Source organism: Acanthopagrus latus, chromosome 9 (genome assembly GCF_904848185.1).
Source record: "Acanthopagrus latus isolate v.2019 chromosome 9, fAcaLat1.1, whole genome shotgun sequence".
Classification (NCBI taxonomy): domain Eukaryota; kingdom Metazoa; phylum Chordata; class Actinopteri; order Spariformes; family Sparidae; genus Acanthopagrus; species Acanthopagrus latus.
The window spans coordinates 10,651,463-10,668,541 of NC_051047.1; the positions used below are offsets into that span (position 1 = coordinate 10,651,463).

The 17,079-nt window shown below is 40.6% G+C and overlaps 2 protein-coding genes across 5 annotated transcripts in view; both read left to right on the forward strand.

Annotated features, from left to right (window-relative positions):
* Positions 1 to 13,206, forward strand: part of mgat4a (alpha-1,3-mannosyl-glycoprotein 4-beta-N-acetylglucosaminyltransferase A) — a 34,954-nt gene extending 21,748 nt beyond the window's left edge. For all 4 annotated transcript variants that reach the window (XM_037108838.1, XM_037108839.1, XM_037108840.1 and 1 more), the window contains 13 exons: positions 928 to 1,061; positions 1,164 to 1,210; positions 1,313 to 1,426; positions 3,786 to 3,861; positions 4,932 to 5,046; positions 5,501 to 5,631; positions 7,636 to 7,743; positions 7,841 to 7,915; positions 8,018 to 8,136; positions 9,326 to 9,404; positions 9,709 to 9,769; positions 10,461 to 10,573; positions 10,692 to 13,206. In XM_037108838.1, the coding sequence (XP_036964733.1) occupies positions 928 to 1,061; positions 1,164 to 1,210; positions 1,313 to 1,426; positions 3,786 to 3,861; positions 4,932 to 5,046; positions 5,501 to 5,631; positions 7,636 to 7,743; positions 7,841 to 7,915; positions 8,018 to 8,136; positions 9,326 to 9,404; positions 9,709 to 9,769; positions 10,461 to 10,573; positions 10,692 to 10,718 (1,199 nt within the window). In that variant the 3' untranslated portion in view covers positions 10,719 to 13,206. The remainder of the gene's footprint in view (positions 1 to 927; positions 1,062 to 1,163; positions 1,211 to 1,312; positions 1,427 to 3,785; positions 3,862 to 4,931; positions 5,047 to 5,500; positions 5,632 to 7,635; positions 7,744 to 7,840; positions 7,916 to 8,017; positions 8,137 to 9,325; positions 9,405 to 9,708; positions 9,770 to 10,460; positions 10,574 to 10,691) is intronic.
* Positions 13,207 to 13,861: 655 nt separating this feature from the next.
* On the forward strand, positions 13,862 to 16,663 carry LOC119026295 (cytochrome c oxidase assembly factor 5). Its single transcript, XM_037110554.1, has 3 exons — positions 13,862 to 14,113; positions 16,061 to 16,144; positions 16,296 to 16,663. Exons 1-3 carry the CDS (start codon positions 14,012 to 14,014, stop codon positions 16,335 to 16,337), a joined length of 228 nt encoding a protein of 75 aa, XP_036966449.1. The 5' UTR covers positions 13,862 to 14,011; the 3' UTR covers positions 16,338 to 16,663.
* The last annotated feature ends 416 nt before the right edge of the window (positions 16,664 to 17,079 follow it).

Consider the following 17,079-nt stretch of genomic DNA (forward strand, 5'->3'; position numbering starts at 1 on the left):
TTTTGAAGTAATGACTTTTGATATCCAAAAGGTCAGAGGTTAAATGCACTGTGCCACCATAATATTCTGCTAAATATAGTCTGGCCATTATCCAACAGCATAGCTCAGCAACTTGAATGAATGACTGCACACACATTTTGGACCTGTGAAAACAAAACAAATAAAAAAGTTAAGCATAATAAAATAAAAAGCATGTTATAAAGTAACTTGACTGGTGCGTGGAAGACGTCTAGTTTACTGTTTTTATTTGTTGTTAATTTCTTGTCATATCTTTTGAGTTTTTAGAAAAAAAACACACCTTGCAAATATTGGTTTGGGGCCTGGTAACTTTTGGATGATTTTATAGTTTCATTTTTAATCAATTATTACAAAAACATGATAGATAAATCGGTGATAAGAGGCCAGATGTGCTCTGAAAAACTGTCAGTTTACGCTTTTATTCTCACTTCTGTCAGTTGTGTCTGTATTAGCAGGTTGGGAAATCTCAAAACTGAATTAAGCAACACTGCAGATCTCTGGATAAAGGATGATTTGAGCAAATGCCAGCTATGATAATTATTTGTCAACTCTGTCTTAAGTACAAACATTGATTGAATCACTAACTTGCAAACGTCCGTATGATTCTGATTTAATTACTTCACCCATGTTGTGTAAGATTGTTAAATGACACAGTTCTTTAATAACATGCAGCGTGGCGGTGCAGATCCCTTAAAACCACCTCCGTCAGTCATACCTCCCACAACCATCTGTCACTTTGGCCGTGAATTTCTCCTCTTGCAGATCTAGGCTGGTGATATTAGCCGTTGTGGAACAGCAAAGATTGTTTGGTTCTTGGGATTGGCTTGATTAAACAGCAGCCCCTCTCTCTGCACACTTTGACACCTTCTCACTTTCTTCTCTCACCTCTCACTTTTGTCTTCTTCTCAGTTACCATGGTGATGGGGATCCCCACAGTGAAGCGCAAGGTGAAGTCGTATCTGTCAGAGACGCTGCGTTCGCTAATAGACAAGCTGTCACCAGAGGAGAAACTTGACTGTGTCATTATTGTCTTCGTCGGGGAGGTGAGATGTCGTATTCGCGTGGAATGAGTCATGGCACAAAAACGCTTCTGCACAATGAATTAATAAACAAGTGTGTGTCCAATGTGTGTGTCATCTCTGCAGACTGATGTGGACTACGTTCACAGCGTGGTTGCTGTCCTGGAGAAAGAGTGAGTACATTTCCTGATAGAGGCACAAAAAGGTGGAGTGTGTGTGTGTGATTGTGTGTTAGTCAAACTTGTTGATGACACCAATGACCTCCTTCTGTTCAGGTTTTCTACAGAGCTGAGTTCAGGTTTGCTGGAGGTCATCTCTCCGCCTGCTGCCTATTACCCTGACCTCACCAACCTCAAAGAGACTTTTGGAGACTCTAAAGAGAGAGTCAAGTAAGCAATTCACACACTTCCAGCATGACATCTGTGTTGTGTGTGTGAGTTCAGCGCTCCAACGCTTAATTAGTGCAAAATGCGATACAGATCAGTATGGAAATCGTGGAGAAGCCAGCCCTGAGAGAAATGAAGTGCAGGAATGCTGTGATGAGGATTGTGGAGAGAAAAAAAAAAAAAGTAGAAGGATGAGTCAGGGGGGGAAAGTGGGAGGGAGCAAGCAAGCGGGAGCTTTTAGGTAGGCTGCCGAGGTACTTAGTATTCCACAGGCATTCCTCAAAGTCAGATCAAGGTCATCAGCAGCAGCACCCTCTATCTCTCTCTCTCTGTAGTGCTCCCTCTTGTTATCCTCTTAGCTTATCTTCACTCTTTATAGTCATCTAACTGGCCTCATTAGAAATCTGTTTATGGTGCAGTTTGTGCTGACTACTTGCAGTATGTACTCAGATGGTAGCCTTTGGGCCCGGAGGACTTTGTGTTCTGTTTGTATGTGTGGGTGTTTGTAAGCAGAGCAATGCTTCTGATTGCAATCTGAACAGTTAGTATCTTGTTCAACATTGGCCGTGGTTAAAAAAGAAGATGAAAAAGGTTACATTTTAGATGCTTATTTTATTTGTATGCACATTGTTATATACATCTTAGATTTTAGATATCATTCTGTTGTGATATGGTATTAGTGTTGTCTTCTTATTTTCAAATGAATCCTATTATGCTTTTCCGTGTTTTGCATTTCCGTCAGTGTTTTATAAAGGTTCTTTTGCATGTAAAAGGTCCGCCTTTAATTCTGTGACTTTGTGACATTCGTACTACGTCACATATTTGCATAATTTATGCCTGGCAGCTGGTTTGGCTGAATTGACTTAGCTCACCTGCTCTATTGTTGGCGATGCTGGATCAGGCATGTGTGAGCTGACCAATCAGAGCAGACTGGGTATTTGGAAGGGGCGGTGGACTTAAGGAGACATGAGCTAAAACATAGCATTTCGAACAAAGGGTGAATCCAGAGCTGCAGCACTGGATAGTTAGAGAGAAAAAATGTGTTTTTTAAGCATTAAAGCATGTAAACCTATTCTAGTAGTATCTCTGAATGAAATTACAAACCTGAAAAAGAACAGAATAGGTCTCCTTTAAAAGCTGCATTAAAGAAAAGTGATGTAATTTTATGAACATACCAGAATGTTGTACTTGTTTTGAATACTTCTGTTTATCCATTTACTGATTATAACCACAGTACTGGTGATTATTTAGCAAAAATAACAACAATAAAATATTTGATTTGATTTTATCGCCTATTCCTAGCGATCATGAAGTGCCTTTGAGAAGATGTCAAAATGAATTCCCTCTCTGCTGAAGTTAGCAACACTCAAACACCTGGCTGAATTTAAGTGCATGTGCATTCATGCCCCTATATCTGTAGCGTGTGTTAAAATGGTGTGTGTTGGTGCGTGTACACGCACCTCCAACACCTGCCTTGTGGAAAGCATCGTGAACACCTGCAACTCCTTTGGTGAACAGCCATGAGTCAGACAGCAACAACAGCAGATCATTCAGATCAAACAATTAGTGTGACAGCGCTGGTTTATAAATTATTCACATGCAGTCCGCTGTTGCGTTGACTGTATCTGGGAGTACCTGAATTTGCAGCGTTTTAGCTTTTTGCGTGTGAAGCTTTTTGCGCACGCGTGTGTATGTGTGTGTGTGTGTGTGTGTGTGTGTGTGTGTGTGTGTGTGTGTGTGTGTGTGTGTATGAGTGACATGCTTTCAACTGATGAAATATCCCAGAAGATATCTTTTAAAATACAACTGGATTTAAGCAGTGAAATTGTTTTTATATATGCTAAAAACAAAACAAACATAGCTTGAGGCAGGATATTTTGTTGGAAAGAAACATTTGGGGAATTTCGGAAATTAAAATATCAATCCTCTTTCCGTTCATGTTGACTGCTGGAACTTACAACAGAGTTATTGGAAATGATCACGTCACATGGCAAAAATCTGCTGCAGTATGGCTGCAGACTTGATCGAAATATCGAAAATAATAAACATAATGCATGAAGCTGCAGTTTCTGTTAAAGGTAAAATGTTTGACAAAGCAACATTATAATAAGGGACTGCAATGCTGCGGCGATGTCCTGACCTACAAATCTCATTCTTTGCATGTAAGAAAACATGTTTGTTTGGTACAGACCACAACAAATGTCACATCATCTTGACATCTCATAATTTGCTGTACAAACTGTGTTGTAGAATGACAAATAAATGGAGCAGCATTCAAATGTCATCGTTATGAATGAAGCTCTGAACTATTTGGTACCGCCTGACATTCATTATATGTGTTGTTGCATTCTGCTCTCTTTAGATGGAGGACCAAGCAGAATTTGGACTATTCCTTCCTCATGATGTATGCTGTGAGCAAAGGGGTTTACTATGTCCAGGTATGTCATTGAAAACAAAGTTGCCATAGCAGCTTATTGGTTTTAGGATAAGTTCACCCAAAATGGATTTGTCTTTCATTATCTACTAAGACCAAGTTTTGTAGTCCACAGAACATCTAGAGCTTCCAAGCAAAACAACGTTGCAGCATTCTCTTAAACAACTTCAGAGTGGGATTTGTTTTTTTAAAAAAATAACAACTACATAAAATGGCACCGTACACGTTGTCTGGCCAATTCCACTGCTACGCTATGATTCAATTTTGGGATCTCTGTGCCAGGATTATGCCGTTTTTAAAATCTTCTTAAACAAGTCCCTCATCTCCTATAGTTGTGTAGGAGAATGCTGCATCCCTGTTTTGCTGTGACTCTCCAGAAATGTTTTGTACGCTACGAAAACTTTCCCTCTTTATTTTGTGCGAACTTATCTTTTAAGAAGGGTTCTGTACACTGTTACTCATTTGTATCAGAGTGAAAGCATGTTACTAGGTTAACACTGGTTTGCTATTAGTTTGGAGCTTGTCTTACCAAATTAAAACAGGGCGAGTACTTGTAGCAAAATGTGTGCTGACGCAGTCATTCATCAGAGCCAGTGTTCTGTTTTTATTTTTTTTTTTCAGGCCGAAGCCAGTTTCACTTATTCTGAGCCTAATCCTCTTAGACTTGTACAGCTCTTATCTGTCCTCTTGGCCAAACTAGGCGTCCAATTTGGGAATGTTTATATAAATGTTTACTCTCAGCAGATCTGAAGTGCTAACGCCAGACGTTCAGGGTTTAGTTTCACTGTGTTGTTAATCTCCCATCTCTGTCTTATTCATGGGGTGTGTCATTTCCACTCACTGCTCTCTCCTGGAAGGAAGAGGTATTGCTTGTCTGACATCTACTGCCACCCTAGCTTAGTATAGCACCTCAGAAGTGTGTGTATTAGCTCAGATCAGTGTGCTGCCCTAATAGGATCATAAAGGAGTCTTCCTCCTGCTTTACATCCTCTCCTTTAACAATAAACCCAGACTCCTAAATTCTTGTCTTTCTTCTGTCTTATTTTTGTTCTGTCTGTGCCTCTTTTCCTTCAGCTGGAGGATGACATTGTGGCCAAGCCCAACTACTTTGCCACTATGAAGAACTTTGCCCTTCAGCTCTCATCGGAGGACTGGATGATCCTGGAGTTCTCTCAGCTGGGCTTCATTGGTACGATGCATTAAGCACATAATCAATGTTGGGCAACCACCGCAGTCCCTCAGATGAAATGTGCGTTGTCAGCTGATGGCACAGCCAGACAACCCTGGCTAGCTTACCATTCTAAAGTGGTTATTAGGATAATATTCTGTCCCTTAACTTGGCAAGGCTTTCATATCCTGTCAGACTTTTAGGGTTAATGATAAATAGTTGCTGTGAAGGGATGGAGCAGACACTAAAGAAAAGACAGAAATTTCATCGATCACTTTAGAAATTGGGTTATTGTCAAGTGATGTGATTTGACCGGGAACTGCTAATTACTACAGTATGTAAATGAGAAATGGGTATATTTTAAGTCCAACTGAAACTATGACAAATTTGTTTGGTTTTTGTTGGACTACTGGTTTTAATCATCCCGTTGCAAATATTTGGTAAAATTGGTTAAATTTTTTTCGCTTTCCAACAGGAAAAATGTTCCAGGCTCCAGACCTGAACTTAATTGTTGAGTTCATCTTCATGTTCTACAAGGAGAAGCCCATCGACTGGCTGCTGGACCACATTCTCTGGGTCAAAGTCTGCAATCCTGAAAAAGATGCGGTATGCTCTGCGATTACTGTATTGATTGAGTGTCAAAAGCCGTGTTACCATCTGATTGTCATGTATATTTAACGTGAGATGGGGAAAAAAAGAGCATTTGTAGTTGCCAGCTGTCCATCAGCTGGTTTGGAGGAACTAAGCTCGGTACAGCAAACATAGTTTTGTCAGAGGTTAGCAGCAGAGGTTAGGTTAGCTTCAGCTGTAATGACGACGGTAGAAGTAGATGATGCAGACCGGAAACTTATCCAGTTGTTGGCCAACTGCCACATAAATCTAACAGAAGTAGAAGCAACTCAAGTGAAGTACATCTGTATAGCACAATTCAGACCCAAGGCAACTTGAAGTGCTTTACAGGGGCATAGAATAATATTAAAATACATTAAAGATTGCATTTGAAATACATTTAAAAAATGCAGGTGCACATCAAGAGGCAAACTAAGAAAATAAGAAACTAAGAAAAAAATGGTTTAAAATAGGTCTAAAAGAGACAAGAAATGTATTTTGGCCCTAAACCATTCAGTGCATTATAAACCAACGCAGGATTTTGAAATCTACTCTTTGGCGGGCAGGAAACCAGTGTAAAGATCTGAGTGATGTGATCTACTTTTTATGGCCTTGCAGCGTTCTGAATCAGGTGCAGCTGTCTGATTAGTTGTTTTAGATAGTCCTGCGTAAAGACACTGTTACAGTAGTGGAACCTGCTGAAGATGAATGCAAGTTTTCAGAATCCTGCAGAGACATAAGTTCAGAAATCCTTGATATGAGTTCATATTATTAAGGTTATCATAGGGTGACTTTGTAATTGCCTTAGTGTGAATGTGTAAATGTGTGTATTTATGCAACATATTTTGTTGTTTTCCATGGTCTGAGCTAGATGGAGCGCCTAAGATTTGAACACAAGAGGCCCCAGAATGGAACCTTGGGGTACTCCGCATGTCATTTTCACCCACTGTGTTTGATGGTGTCAAATGCAGCTCTGAAATTTTGCCACTTTATATGTTTAAGTGAATGTAATTGGGGACCTTGACAAGAGTGGTCTCAGTACTGTGATGTGGTCGAATCCTGATTGGAAGACATCAAAACAGCCTTTTATTATTCAATAATTTGTCAGCTGTTGAATAGCAGCATATTCAATAATTTTACTTAAAATTGGTAGATGTGATATGGGCCTATGATTATTCATTACCAATATGTCTTGGTTATTCTTCATCAGGAGAGATTGAATAACTGTGGTTTTCATGGCTTGAGGGAAGATGCCTTAGAGAAGAGGCAATTAGTAAATCAGTAGCAGTCATGGAGGCTGAAACATTTTTTAGAAACCTGTAAAATGTTGTGTCTTGCAGGTTTTTGTCATTGATTGGACCAAATAGTCTCATGGTATTAGGTTTAGGTGGACACATCTCCTGTACCTGGTACGGTGGCACTGATTATTTGTCTAATGTTCTGAATTTTGGCAGAGGATGTGAATTCATCAAAGGCTCTGGTAGGTGGATTTTCATGGGCTAATGGCACGGGAGGTTCTGTTAGCTTGTCTACAGTAGAAACAGGGCACGTGCATTATTATTGTTTTTGGTGATGATGTCTAAGACGAAGGGCCGCTTTGACTTTTTCCTCCTCAGTCTCTCTTCATAAATGTCAAAATGAACCTGGAGATTGGATTTTCCCCGCCTGAGCTCAGCTTTTCAACATTCCTTTCAACAGAGGAAGAAACTTAACAAGTTGCCTTGGCCATCTGCAAGTGAAAAAATAGAGAGAGCTTTGGGAAAATGTCAACAGCAGAAACAGCTGCTCCATTTCACATTAAGGGCATTAACTCTCTTTCGAAGCAGGCAACAACGGCCCCAAGCCAGCGTAAAATAATTTTTTGTGAAACTTTTCAAGATTGTCTCAGGTTTCTTTTGCATTTTCTCAATCAAGACTTCAAAATGTGCATTACAAATACATTAATTGAAACATTGCCATTGTAAGGAGATTGTATCATCCTTCTTTTGTCCTTTTCTAAAGAAACACTGCGAGCGTCAGAAGTCCAGCCTGCGTGTGCGGTTCAGACCCTCCCTGTTCCAACATGTGGGACTCCATTCTTCACTTGCCGGAAAGATCCAAAAGCTCACAGTGAGTCTGACAACCTCACAGTGATTTATTTGCTGCTACAGTACCGGCCACTTCCCGTGTAGAAATGTTGGCTTCCCCCTCTGTCTGTGTCCTGTAGGACAAGGACTTCCTGAAGCCGCTGCTCCACAAGATGCATGTCAACCCCCCAGCTGAGGTTTCCACTTCAATGAAGGTAGTGTGCCATGTTATCTACAGTCTGTAATCAAAGCAGTTATTAATTTTAGACAGTGTCTTCCAAAATCAACATACAAACGTGGTGTATTGTCTGACACAGGTGTATCAGGGTCACACATTAGAGAAGACGTACCTGGGAGAGGACTTCTTCTGGGCCATCACTCCTACTACTGGAGACTATGTCCTCTTCAAATTTGACAGACCTGTGAGCATAGAGAGGTACGTGTTTGTGTGCACTGCTTTTCATTGATTTGCATTCACATGATCCGGCAAGCATGCACAGTGTCACATATACTGTATAGTTATTATGAGCATCAAATTTACATATACAGGCTCATACAAAAAATCTGCCTTTTCAGTTCTTTCAGGCTTAGCTTCTGTGTGTGTGTGTGTGGGTATGTGTGTGTGTGTGTGTGTGTGTGTGTGTGTGTGTGTGTCTCTGGGGATCAGGGTGAGCTAATGAGAGTGCTCTAAAATAAGCATTCTCAGGCCAGCCTCCTACTCTCTGTGGGGCCGAGGTAGAAAGACAGCAAGACCGACAGTATAAAAAGAACTGATGGTGAGAGTTGACGTTTTGGATCTGAGCTGGCCTGAATAGGATGTTAATATGTGGTCATGTGGAGATTAATTTTAGCAGGACAGAGAAACAATTGTGTGAGACTGTCAGTCACTGAGCAAGTTAATGACAGTGAGTGGGGGGAAAAGGGCTTTCTAGTGTACCACTGTGTAACTGAAGTGTTTCTAACTGCTTTTGAATGACACCAATTACACCGACTCTGTTGCTATGCTGATGAGACGTTGTCCTGTCAGCAAATGGTTGTGAGATACAGCATTCTTTGTGACCTGTCACTGCCTCCATCTATGGCTGGCATCTTTCCTTCTCTGGCTGCTCACTGCTAATGCAAAATAAACACAGTGCACCCCCAAACTTCACTGAAAACAACCTTGTTTCACATAAAGAAAGGGAGGCACAATCATGCATTTGAATGATGATTGAAAGTCCAAAGCTACTTGTGGAGCTCACTCTCTGCACTGTGCCTTTTTGTGAATTCAAGTCATCCTTCAGTTCCTTTGAAATCGACAGAAATTGGCCACAAAGGCAGAGTACTGGATTTTTTTTAATGTTCAAAACCTGTAGCCAGCCATGACCTGAATGTGAGATCTGAGAAGCATATGCTTTGAATTTTTTATCAATTATATTGCACTGACAGCTATGTCCTGATGACACAGGGCGTGCACTTACTTTTGCAGAGCCAATGTTTCATTTAGTAGGCATAACTCAACTAACTCACCCAATGTCAAAAAGGGACACGATGGACTTAGTGTGTCTGTGTGGCAGCAACCAAAGTGCAAGAATGCTTATCCATGCATGTGAACATTACAAATAACGCTTGATTTTTTTCTGCAGGTTCCTGTTTCGCAGCGGAAACCAGGAGCACCCGGGAGACAAGATAGAGAACACCACCGTGGAAATACTGCCTGTCTCGGTAGGGAAATAATTCCCCCCACACACACACACTGTCTGTCGAACCTCTGTGGTGTGATGTGCAAACGGTTTTGATTAGATTACACTGAGCGGCTGCTCTCTGGGACGAGGCGTATTGATTATCGACAGGAATGTGAGCGTGACTGAATCGTTTGCTCTGCCACAGGCGATGCATTTTGACATTGTGATTCACTCATGACGGGTATCTGTTCAAGAGCTGCGCAAATGAGAACATTAAAAAAGGCCATTTGTTTTCTCGTCTTTCATTCTACTGACCTCCATCTTTCGCCCTGTTCATATGACAGGAACCGGGATTGCAGACCAAAGAGAAGTACAAGCGAACTGAAGACCGCTTTTACAGGATCGGTAAGTGCTGTATGTGTGTATGAAAATGAAAGCACTGGAACATCATGGTCAGATTAAATGCTCACACTGATGGTGCCTTCAGTAATAGAAGACAGTTTGCAAAAAGATGGCGAGATGTTCTTAGTCATGTTCTCGGACATAGTCTGTTTTATTTGCAAGGATTTTTTTTTATCCTTGCCAAGTTTTCTGTCTCTTCCTGCATTCGTTTGTTATCATACTTTTTTTGTTCTTTTGGTTTCTTTTCGTGAAATATTCCTTGTCAGCGGTATTTCTTAAAAAAATGGCCTCTGCCAAGGCTCAGCAGTATCCTTTTGTACTGCCTCACAGATGACAGCCACCTAAATGGGGCTGATTTTTTTTCACCAAGATTCTCTGGGAAATGAAAACTCAACAAAAATGTGGAAAATCACAAGAAAGTGAGAAAAATGGACCTGCCTCTTTCTCATAACCTCCCGTGCGAGGATTTAAAAAAAAAAAAAAAAGTGATGGAAGCCATTGGCTGAAGCGTGATATAAGTTTGTAGCGCCTTCATGCTATACAAACAAACAACATTTGGATAGATAGATAGATAGATAGATAGATAGATAATCTGGAGTGAAATTTGCATCTGGGTGAATATCCAGCAGCAACATGATGATGATATGATTGGTATGTCCATCACCAACATGTCCGTGTGTGCTTAAACACGCAGGTCATTTTGAGAAAGGAGTGGCAGAAGGGGCTGTAGATCCTTCCTTCAATCCTGTCTTGGCACTGCGGCTATCAGTTCTCAAGGACTCGGCTGTATGGGCCATCCTCAGTGAAGTAAGCCAATCGCTCACCGCCACCTGTTCATCTCCTGTCTGATCACACACAAGATAAATGCCACCACTCCTTGTTTGTATCCAGTAACACATGCTGATGCTCTACTCTCCTCCTGCAGATACATATAAAGAGGATAGCTGGCTGATTCTTCTGGAGCGGGCACATGAAACATGGCCCCAGGGGGACCAAAATTCTCTAGACTGCTTACGCAGGGCCTCTGGCACCTAGCAACCAGCAGTGAAGTCATTAGAGCCCACTAGAGTTGCTCATCTGAGCTTGTCTGAGGAACGCCACCTCTCTGTCCCTGCTCCTCCCAATGTTCTTTTCTTTGCTTCTACTCATCGATCAATTTCTCCCTTTCTTTCTGCATCTCTCCCCCACTCTTGTGCTCTTAATTCATTTTGTGAGAATGTGAATACTACTGTCTACAGAACAACAGTGACGCGTGCAAAGACATCCGTTCCAAGCTCTGGCTCTCAAAGTGACTGTGTCGTTCAGCAGCTTTGATCACAATCAGAAAACGTCTGGACGAATGAGGACAAAATCTTCACATCTGGGGAGAACCAGTCACCTGGCCACTGGTGTCGATGCTGCCAAATCCTTCTCTGTTACTCAATGCTGCCACCTTTTGGGCAAGCTGGGGCTTTGCACTGTCACTAGCGCCTCAGCAACAAAGCCCGTGATGATCAAGAATGTTGTCATCACTAATGGCCAGTTGCTCTCTGTTCTCGACAGAGGTGGCCGGAGCTCTAGATCAACACCAGCCCAGACGAAAATGTTTCCCTCACCTCCAGAGTATTGTCAGTCACACTCTAATACTCCACTCGTCCTGAAACACAAACTCAGGATGCCGGTTACAACTTTGACCGTAGGCCGGATTCTATGGTAACGACCCCAGTCCATCACGAAGTACCACGACACCTTATCTATCTCACCTACTGTCTGACAGGCCGTGTATGACCTCAGTGTCCATTTATAGTAACAACCAATCAGACATTGCCTTGCCGTCATTTTCCCGAAGGAATATATTGTTATATTGATATATTGTTACAGCTATGACGATCTATGAAGGTGACTTAATTTATTTGAAATAAATCTTTAATTTGTACAAGAGGTAAAAATATATTTTTATTCTATTAAGAGATGTTTATGGTAGTTCAGAGTCTGTTTTATTTGTGTACTGTTGTGGGGGTTTTTTGTTGTTTTTTTTATTTTATTTTTTCTCAATTGATATTGTACGTTTTATTTTCACTGTTAAAGTTACTTGCAAAGTTGCTTTGTCTGACGGTGCAAGTGGCTGAAGCTGTACCACTTTCTTGAAGCAAAAGATCAAAACTAATACAGTTTTATTTCAGCTGCTTATACACAAAATATTGGGAGAGTTGTGAATAGATTCTGCTGTTGGTCAAAATTGGAAATACGTGCCTTATACCCGAGTCCCTTGAAATTGTCTCAGCAACACAATTCCAATCTGTTCCCTCTCACTTTTGCCTACACTCTGATTGCTGGATTTATTAACATTTTTAGATGACACACACAATCCAATTGGTGATTGGATGCTGACAATAATATCTTGGTGTTATCGAAGTGAAAAGGGTTAAAATGAACATGTTACCAGATTATTGTCTAAAACAGCGTGATTTGCACTGCTTTTTCACTTTTTTTTTTTTTTTTTTTGGTTGCCATCACACTTTTCACCATCGTACTTAAAATTTCCCATCTTCCCACAGGGGATGCTCATTTCACCGACCCCTCCAAATACACAGCAACAATTCATTTTGTCCAAACAAGTATCTGTTTGATTGGACAGAATACTATGACTACTGATCACTGCAGAGTGCACCATTGTTGTATGATTTGGCTGAGGTTGTGTAAGAACTTTCACTGATTGTAAATACTATATAAAAAAAGCAATGAACATTATTTCTCTTCCTTTCCCTCACTCTCTCTTCTGCTTCACCTGTTAGTTTCTTGAAATTCACTTGACATGTTTTGTATTTGTGTGTGTGTGTGCGTGTGTGTGTGTGTGTGTCCAGTGTTTGGAGAGGAAGCTGTTTGTTTTGTTTTTTTTTTTAAGTGAACATTCACTTATTTTCACATCACAATGGTTTGTTCAAGGGGGTAGTGAAGTGCCTTTTGGTGGACTTGTTACAGTAATGGGACAGTGTTTGCTGATCATGCTTTTACACATGCGTGATTATTATTTGTAATTTTTCACATTTTTTGGGACAGAGAAGCCTCCTCCACCCCTTGATCAAACCATCCATGCTAGAGCTGTACTCAAGAAAACTGAAGTGGTTTGATCTCAGCCTCTTCGGGGGACAATACGAGAAAGCCACTCAACCGGTGGAATGTGTTTTGAAAGGGGAAGCACCCTTTGTCCTGCATCCACATACAAACAGAAACTGAATGCATGAAAACAGCATGAACGGTCATGTGATCCCCCTTACTGTATTTGTGAGAAGTGGACAGGAGATGAAAAAGAAAAGGATCTCTTCCCTTCCTCGACAGCCCCATACACCCATCAGTTCATGTGCCTTCATCATGTACATGTGTATGCCTGCCTCTGATGTTTTTGACATCATTTTACATGGACATCTTTGAAATAAATGATAAATGTTGGTAGAAAGTCATGGCCATTTTTTTGTGTTGTGATTCTGTTGTACTTGCATCACTCATGCCATCTGCATCACCGGGTTTGATCTGAGAACAGCTGGAAAGTCACTCCAAACAATGAGATGACAAGAACTTTAACTTGACATAGCCATAACTGTTCACAAATGAATGCTGATCTGCCGAAGCAGACATGTAACCCATGTCATGTGGTCCAAGTCTCAAGCACATCCCAAGTCAATTTTTTTCAAAAAAGACAAGTCCATCTCCACCGAGATTCTTCGGTCTTCATACAGGGAACTAAAAGTAATCAAAGAAATGCTCATGTGTTTCTTGATTTAATTTATTCTGTCTAAAAAGATCACTATCATCTTTTAAAAGTGAAATTCCACTAAATTGTACCACCAGAATACTCAAAAACTAAACTGTAAACATAAAATGAACATTCGTTCCAGTCTTCATGTCTCACGTCAAGTCACGAGTCATTAACATCATTAAGTCGAGTCTCCAGTTACTGATATTGTCAAGTGAAGTTGCAAATCATCTTAACAGTGAATCAAGTCCAATTCAAAATTACTAAAATCCACATTTCTGCTTTCAAATGTATAACAGTTAACGTTCTTAACTATGCAGAGACGACAAACTACAAACCCTCCCAGCATTCACTCTGCGTTAGGCAACTTCCGTTTTCCCATCATGCCGTTCGACAAACATGGCTGCCAGTTTTTCATAACAACATCGATGTGACTGCGCTCAGCTAGCTGACTCTTGCGCCTGTAGATTCAACAATAAAGGGGATATCTGTGTGAGAGTGAACTCCGCACAATGCCGAAATATTACGAGGATAAGGAGGAAGACATCAGAGCCTGCGCCGGGGTCAGAGAGGACTTCAAGGCCTGTCTCCTTCAGCACGACTGTGTGGTGAAGGTAAGGCAATGTCCTCTGCTACCTAAATGAAAACTAGTGCGTCCGCAAAGTTCAGACGAAATCTCCTAAGACACAAAACTCAGGTCAACACATGTCAACCACCTGTACATGTGTCTGACAGCATGTAGTTCGAAGCACCCCGTTTACTGGCCGTGACTGCGGCTAGCTTATCTTCTCAGATTAACACTTAACCATTTTGCTGGTTGTTAAATTACATTCATATTTTGTGCTGCGTCAAGTATTTCAACTACCTTTTGGGTCATTTTTGTAATTTAACTACTCAATTTATAAACTACAATTTTGGCCAATAACATGAAATATATATATATATATATATATATATATATATATATATATATATATATATATATATATATATATATATATATAGGAAAAAAAAGACCTGTAAAATAAATTCAGTTTTATTTTTCTTTGAAAAAAGGCATGAAACATGTCATGACATGCTAAGCCAACGCTGCCTCTGATTGGCTTGCCCTGGCAGCACTCAAATGCTTATCCAGCCAGCGCATCGTGTGAGCAGCTTTTTAGTGTTGGTCAAGACGTTTTTAGTGCCAAACAGAACCGGCTGTCTGATAAAAAAAAACTTTGACAGACTGCTCATGTGCTGCGTCAGTAAGCGATTCTGCCCTGTCATCTAGTTCTAGTGCCTCTTAAAGTTCCTGCGATGTAGACCAAAAAATGTAAGCTTTTGTTCTTTAAAAAAATAAAACATGAGTTGAGAGGCTTATTTCATCTGGCATGTGAATCTTATTGTTTCATATTCGCCATATGTTGATTTACTTAACGCTGAGTTAAATTAGTATAATGAGCACGAGAAGTTGCTGAAGCTACTTTTTTTTTAGCAGTAGTTTTACAAACTACATTTCTCCAGGGGTAGAAATGTAGTTTGTTCAATCTATTTCCAGGCTGAACTTCATGTAGTTTTACAAGCTACGCTTGCAGAGTAGTTTCTCCAACACTGCACTTAAATATTGTTTAGTACTGACGGTGTTGGAAACATTTTCAAAACATTTCACTTCCAGCCTGTTTGTGGATCAAATTTTGTGGAATTTTTAATGGTAGGAACAATATTAACATGTTTTCATATAATAAAAATACATACAGATGTTAAATCTCATAATGAAAAAGGGCTGATGTGTTTGTTTTTTTGCACTTGTGGAAACTGTTTTGGGCTTTTTATCTTTAACATTCAGTTCCCTCTTATAACTTCCTTAAGTCGAATGAGTAAATGTGTAAACTGAGTGGGGTTGTCATTGTAAAGCTGAGCCACATATCATATGGAAACTTTTAAAGGCTGCAGATTAAAGGGATAGTTTGTGTTTTTTGAAGTGGGGTCATATCAAGTACATGTCTATACCCGATCTGTTCCCTATCGTAATCACCGATCAGCGCAGCCTCAGTTTGGAGAAGCAGAGAGCTGTATTAGCGCATCTGGGCCTCGCACTGTATTTCACCGCTCGCAGATCACCTCTTGCGCTAATGTGTAGGAATACCGAGGTTCTACTGTTGAGAAAATGTAGAATGTAGTGCCAAAAGAAAGGGCTGTCTGACAGCGATGTAAAGCGGTGTGAATTTTCTCTATACAACGTACACTTGAACTGAGATTTTTTAAGGTGAGCCTTGTTTTAGGTGGTTTATTTCGCTTTTTCTCTGGACCCTGTTCACTGCAGTACAAAGATGAGCGTCTGGGCTGGAGCGGCGCTCTACTCCAAACAGAGGCTGCGCTGATCGGTGACACTTCAAAAAACACAAACTATCCCTTTAATGTGCGATCCAGTCTAGAGAAAAACTGTTCTCTAGAGTTGAGTAAGTCCTGTACAGTCAGACGGGACAGGGAGCCACAGAAACAGGCTCTTGTTGCTGCTGGGGAAGGACCATTTTGCTCATGCAAAGGACCCAATTTAACTGGCTTATTCATTTTTTCAGGAGGGAAAGACGCCCAGCGAGTGTTTGAAGGAAGGCCACTGCAAAGCCCTGCAGACATCATTCTTTGAGTGCAAGAGGTCGATGGTAAGCCAGTGTTGATGACTAAGCATGTTCCACTTCATGAAAACCAATTGCTGATGTTTAATACAAATCCTGCTGTCTTGTTCAAAATCTCGAAACTTGTCTCAGGTATTCATCTGTGCTGCAGACTAACCCCTGTGTGTCCTCCTGACAGCTGGACACAAGGTCAAGATTCAGAGGAAGGAAAGGATACTGAGGAACCATCTGAAGCTGCCATATGGTTGAGTGACTACTGAATGAGCACTTGTAAATATGTGTAATGATAAAAGTCAAAGAGCTCTGCTCATGGGTCAGTCTATGAGCAGCTTTCCAACCTGATCTGAAGGACATGTGCGTGATACTGGGAAGCAATGGACTACTAATTAGTATAGAACAATGCACATTGATACACAAAAGGACTGCCAACTCATCAGTGCTGAAGAAAACCTGGAGCCCTCACTGGCTGGAGCTTTTTGTGGATGAATGACTGTGTGTGTGTTATGTAAAAACACTTTATCAAAAATAAAGAATGACAAAAATGTTTATCTAAAAGGAGTTTTTATAAAATTTGTGATGAGGTACAATTTTTGAAAATACAACTGACTGAAACACAAGATTTCAAGTACAGTATAAATGAACCAGTTTCATTGTACAAATGAGTAGGGCTGGGCGATATGGCATAAAAATTGAAATCTCCGTTTTTTTCACACCAAACTCGATTTCCGATTTTAATCCTTGTTTTTTCCTTCTCAAAAGCTAACTACAAATGACAATGTAATTATGATGCATGTATCTGTTTAAGATGATGAAGTGAATGGGTTGGTCCGCTGCCTTTAGTTGCAACAGCCTTTTTATTGTTCGAGGTTTGACGCTACAAAACCGAACTAGAGAAGAGACCGTGCCTTTTTTTAGGAATGAACTCTTGGATTGCGGCCATAATGTTGTGTTTGTTTCTCTGT

What these genes read in the sequence shown, in the direction of transcription:
- LOC119026295 (XM_037110554.1), top strand. Translation starts at nt 14,012, where the DNA reads ATGCCGAAATATTACGAGGATAAGGAGGAAGACATCAGAGCCTGCGCC. An exon ending in AGCACGACTGTGTGGTGAAG is followed by an intron (nt 14,114 to 16,060) that starts GTAAGGCAATGT and finishes TCATTTTTTCAG; the next exon opens with GAGGGAAAGACGCCCAGCGA. An exon ending in TTGAGTGCAAGAGGTCGATG is followed by an intron (nt 16,145 to 16,295) that starts GTAAGCCAGTGT and finishes TCCTCCTGACAG; the next exon opens with CTGGACACAAGGTCAAGATT.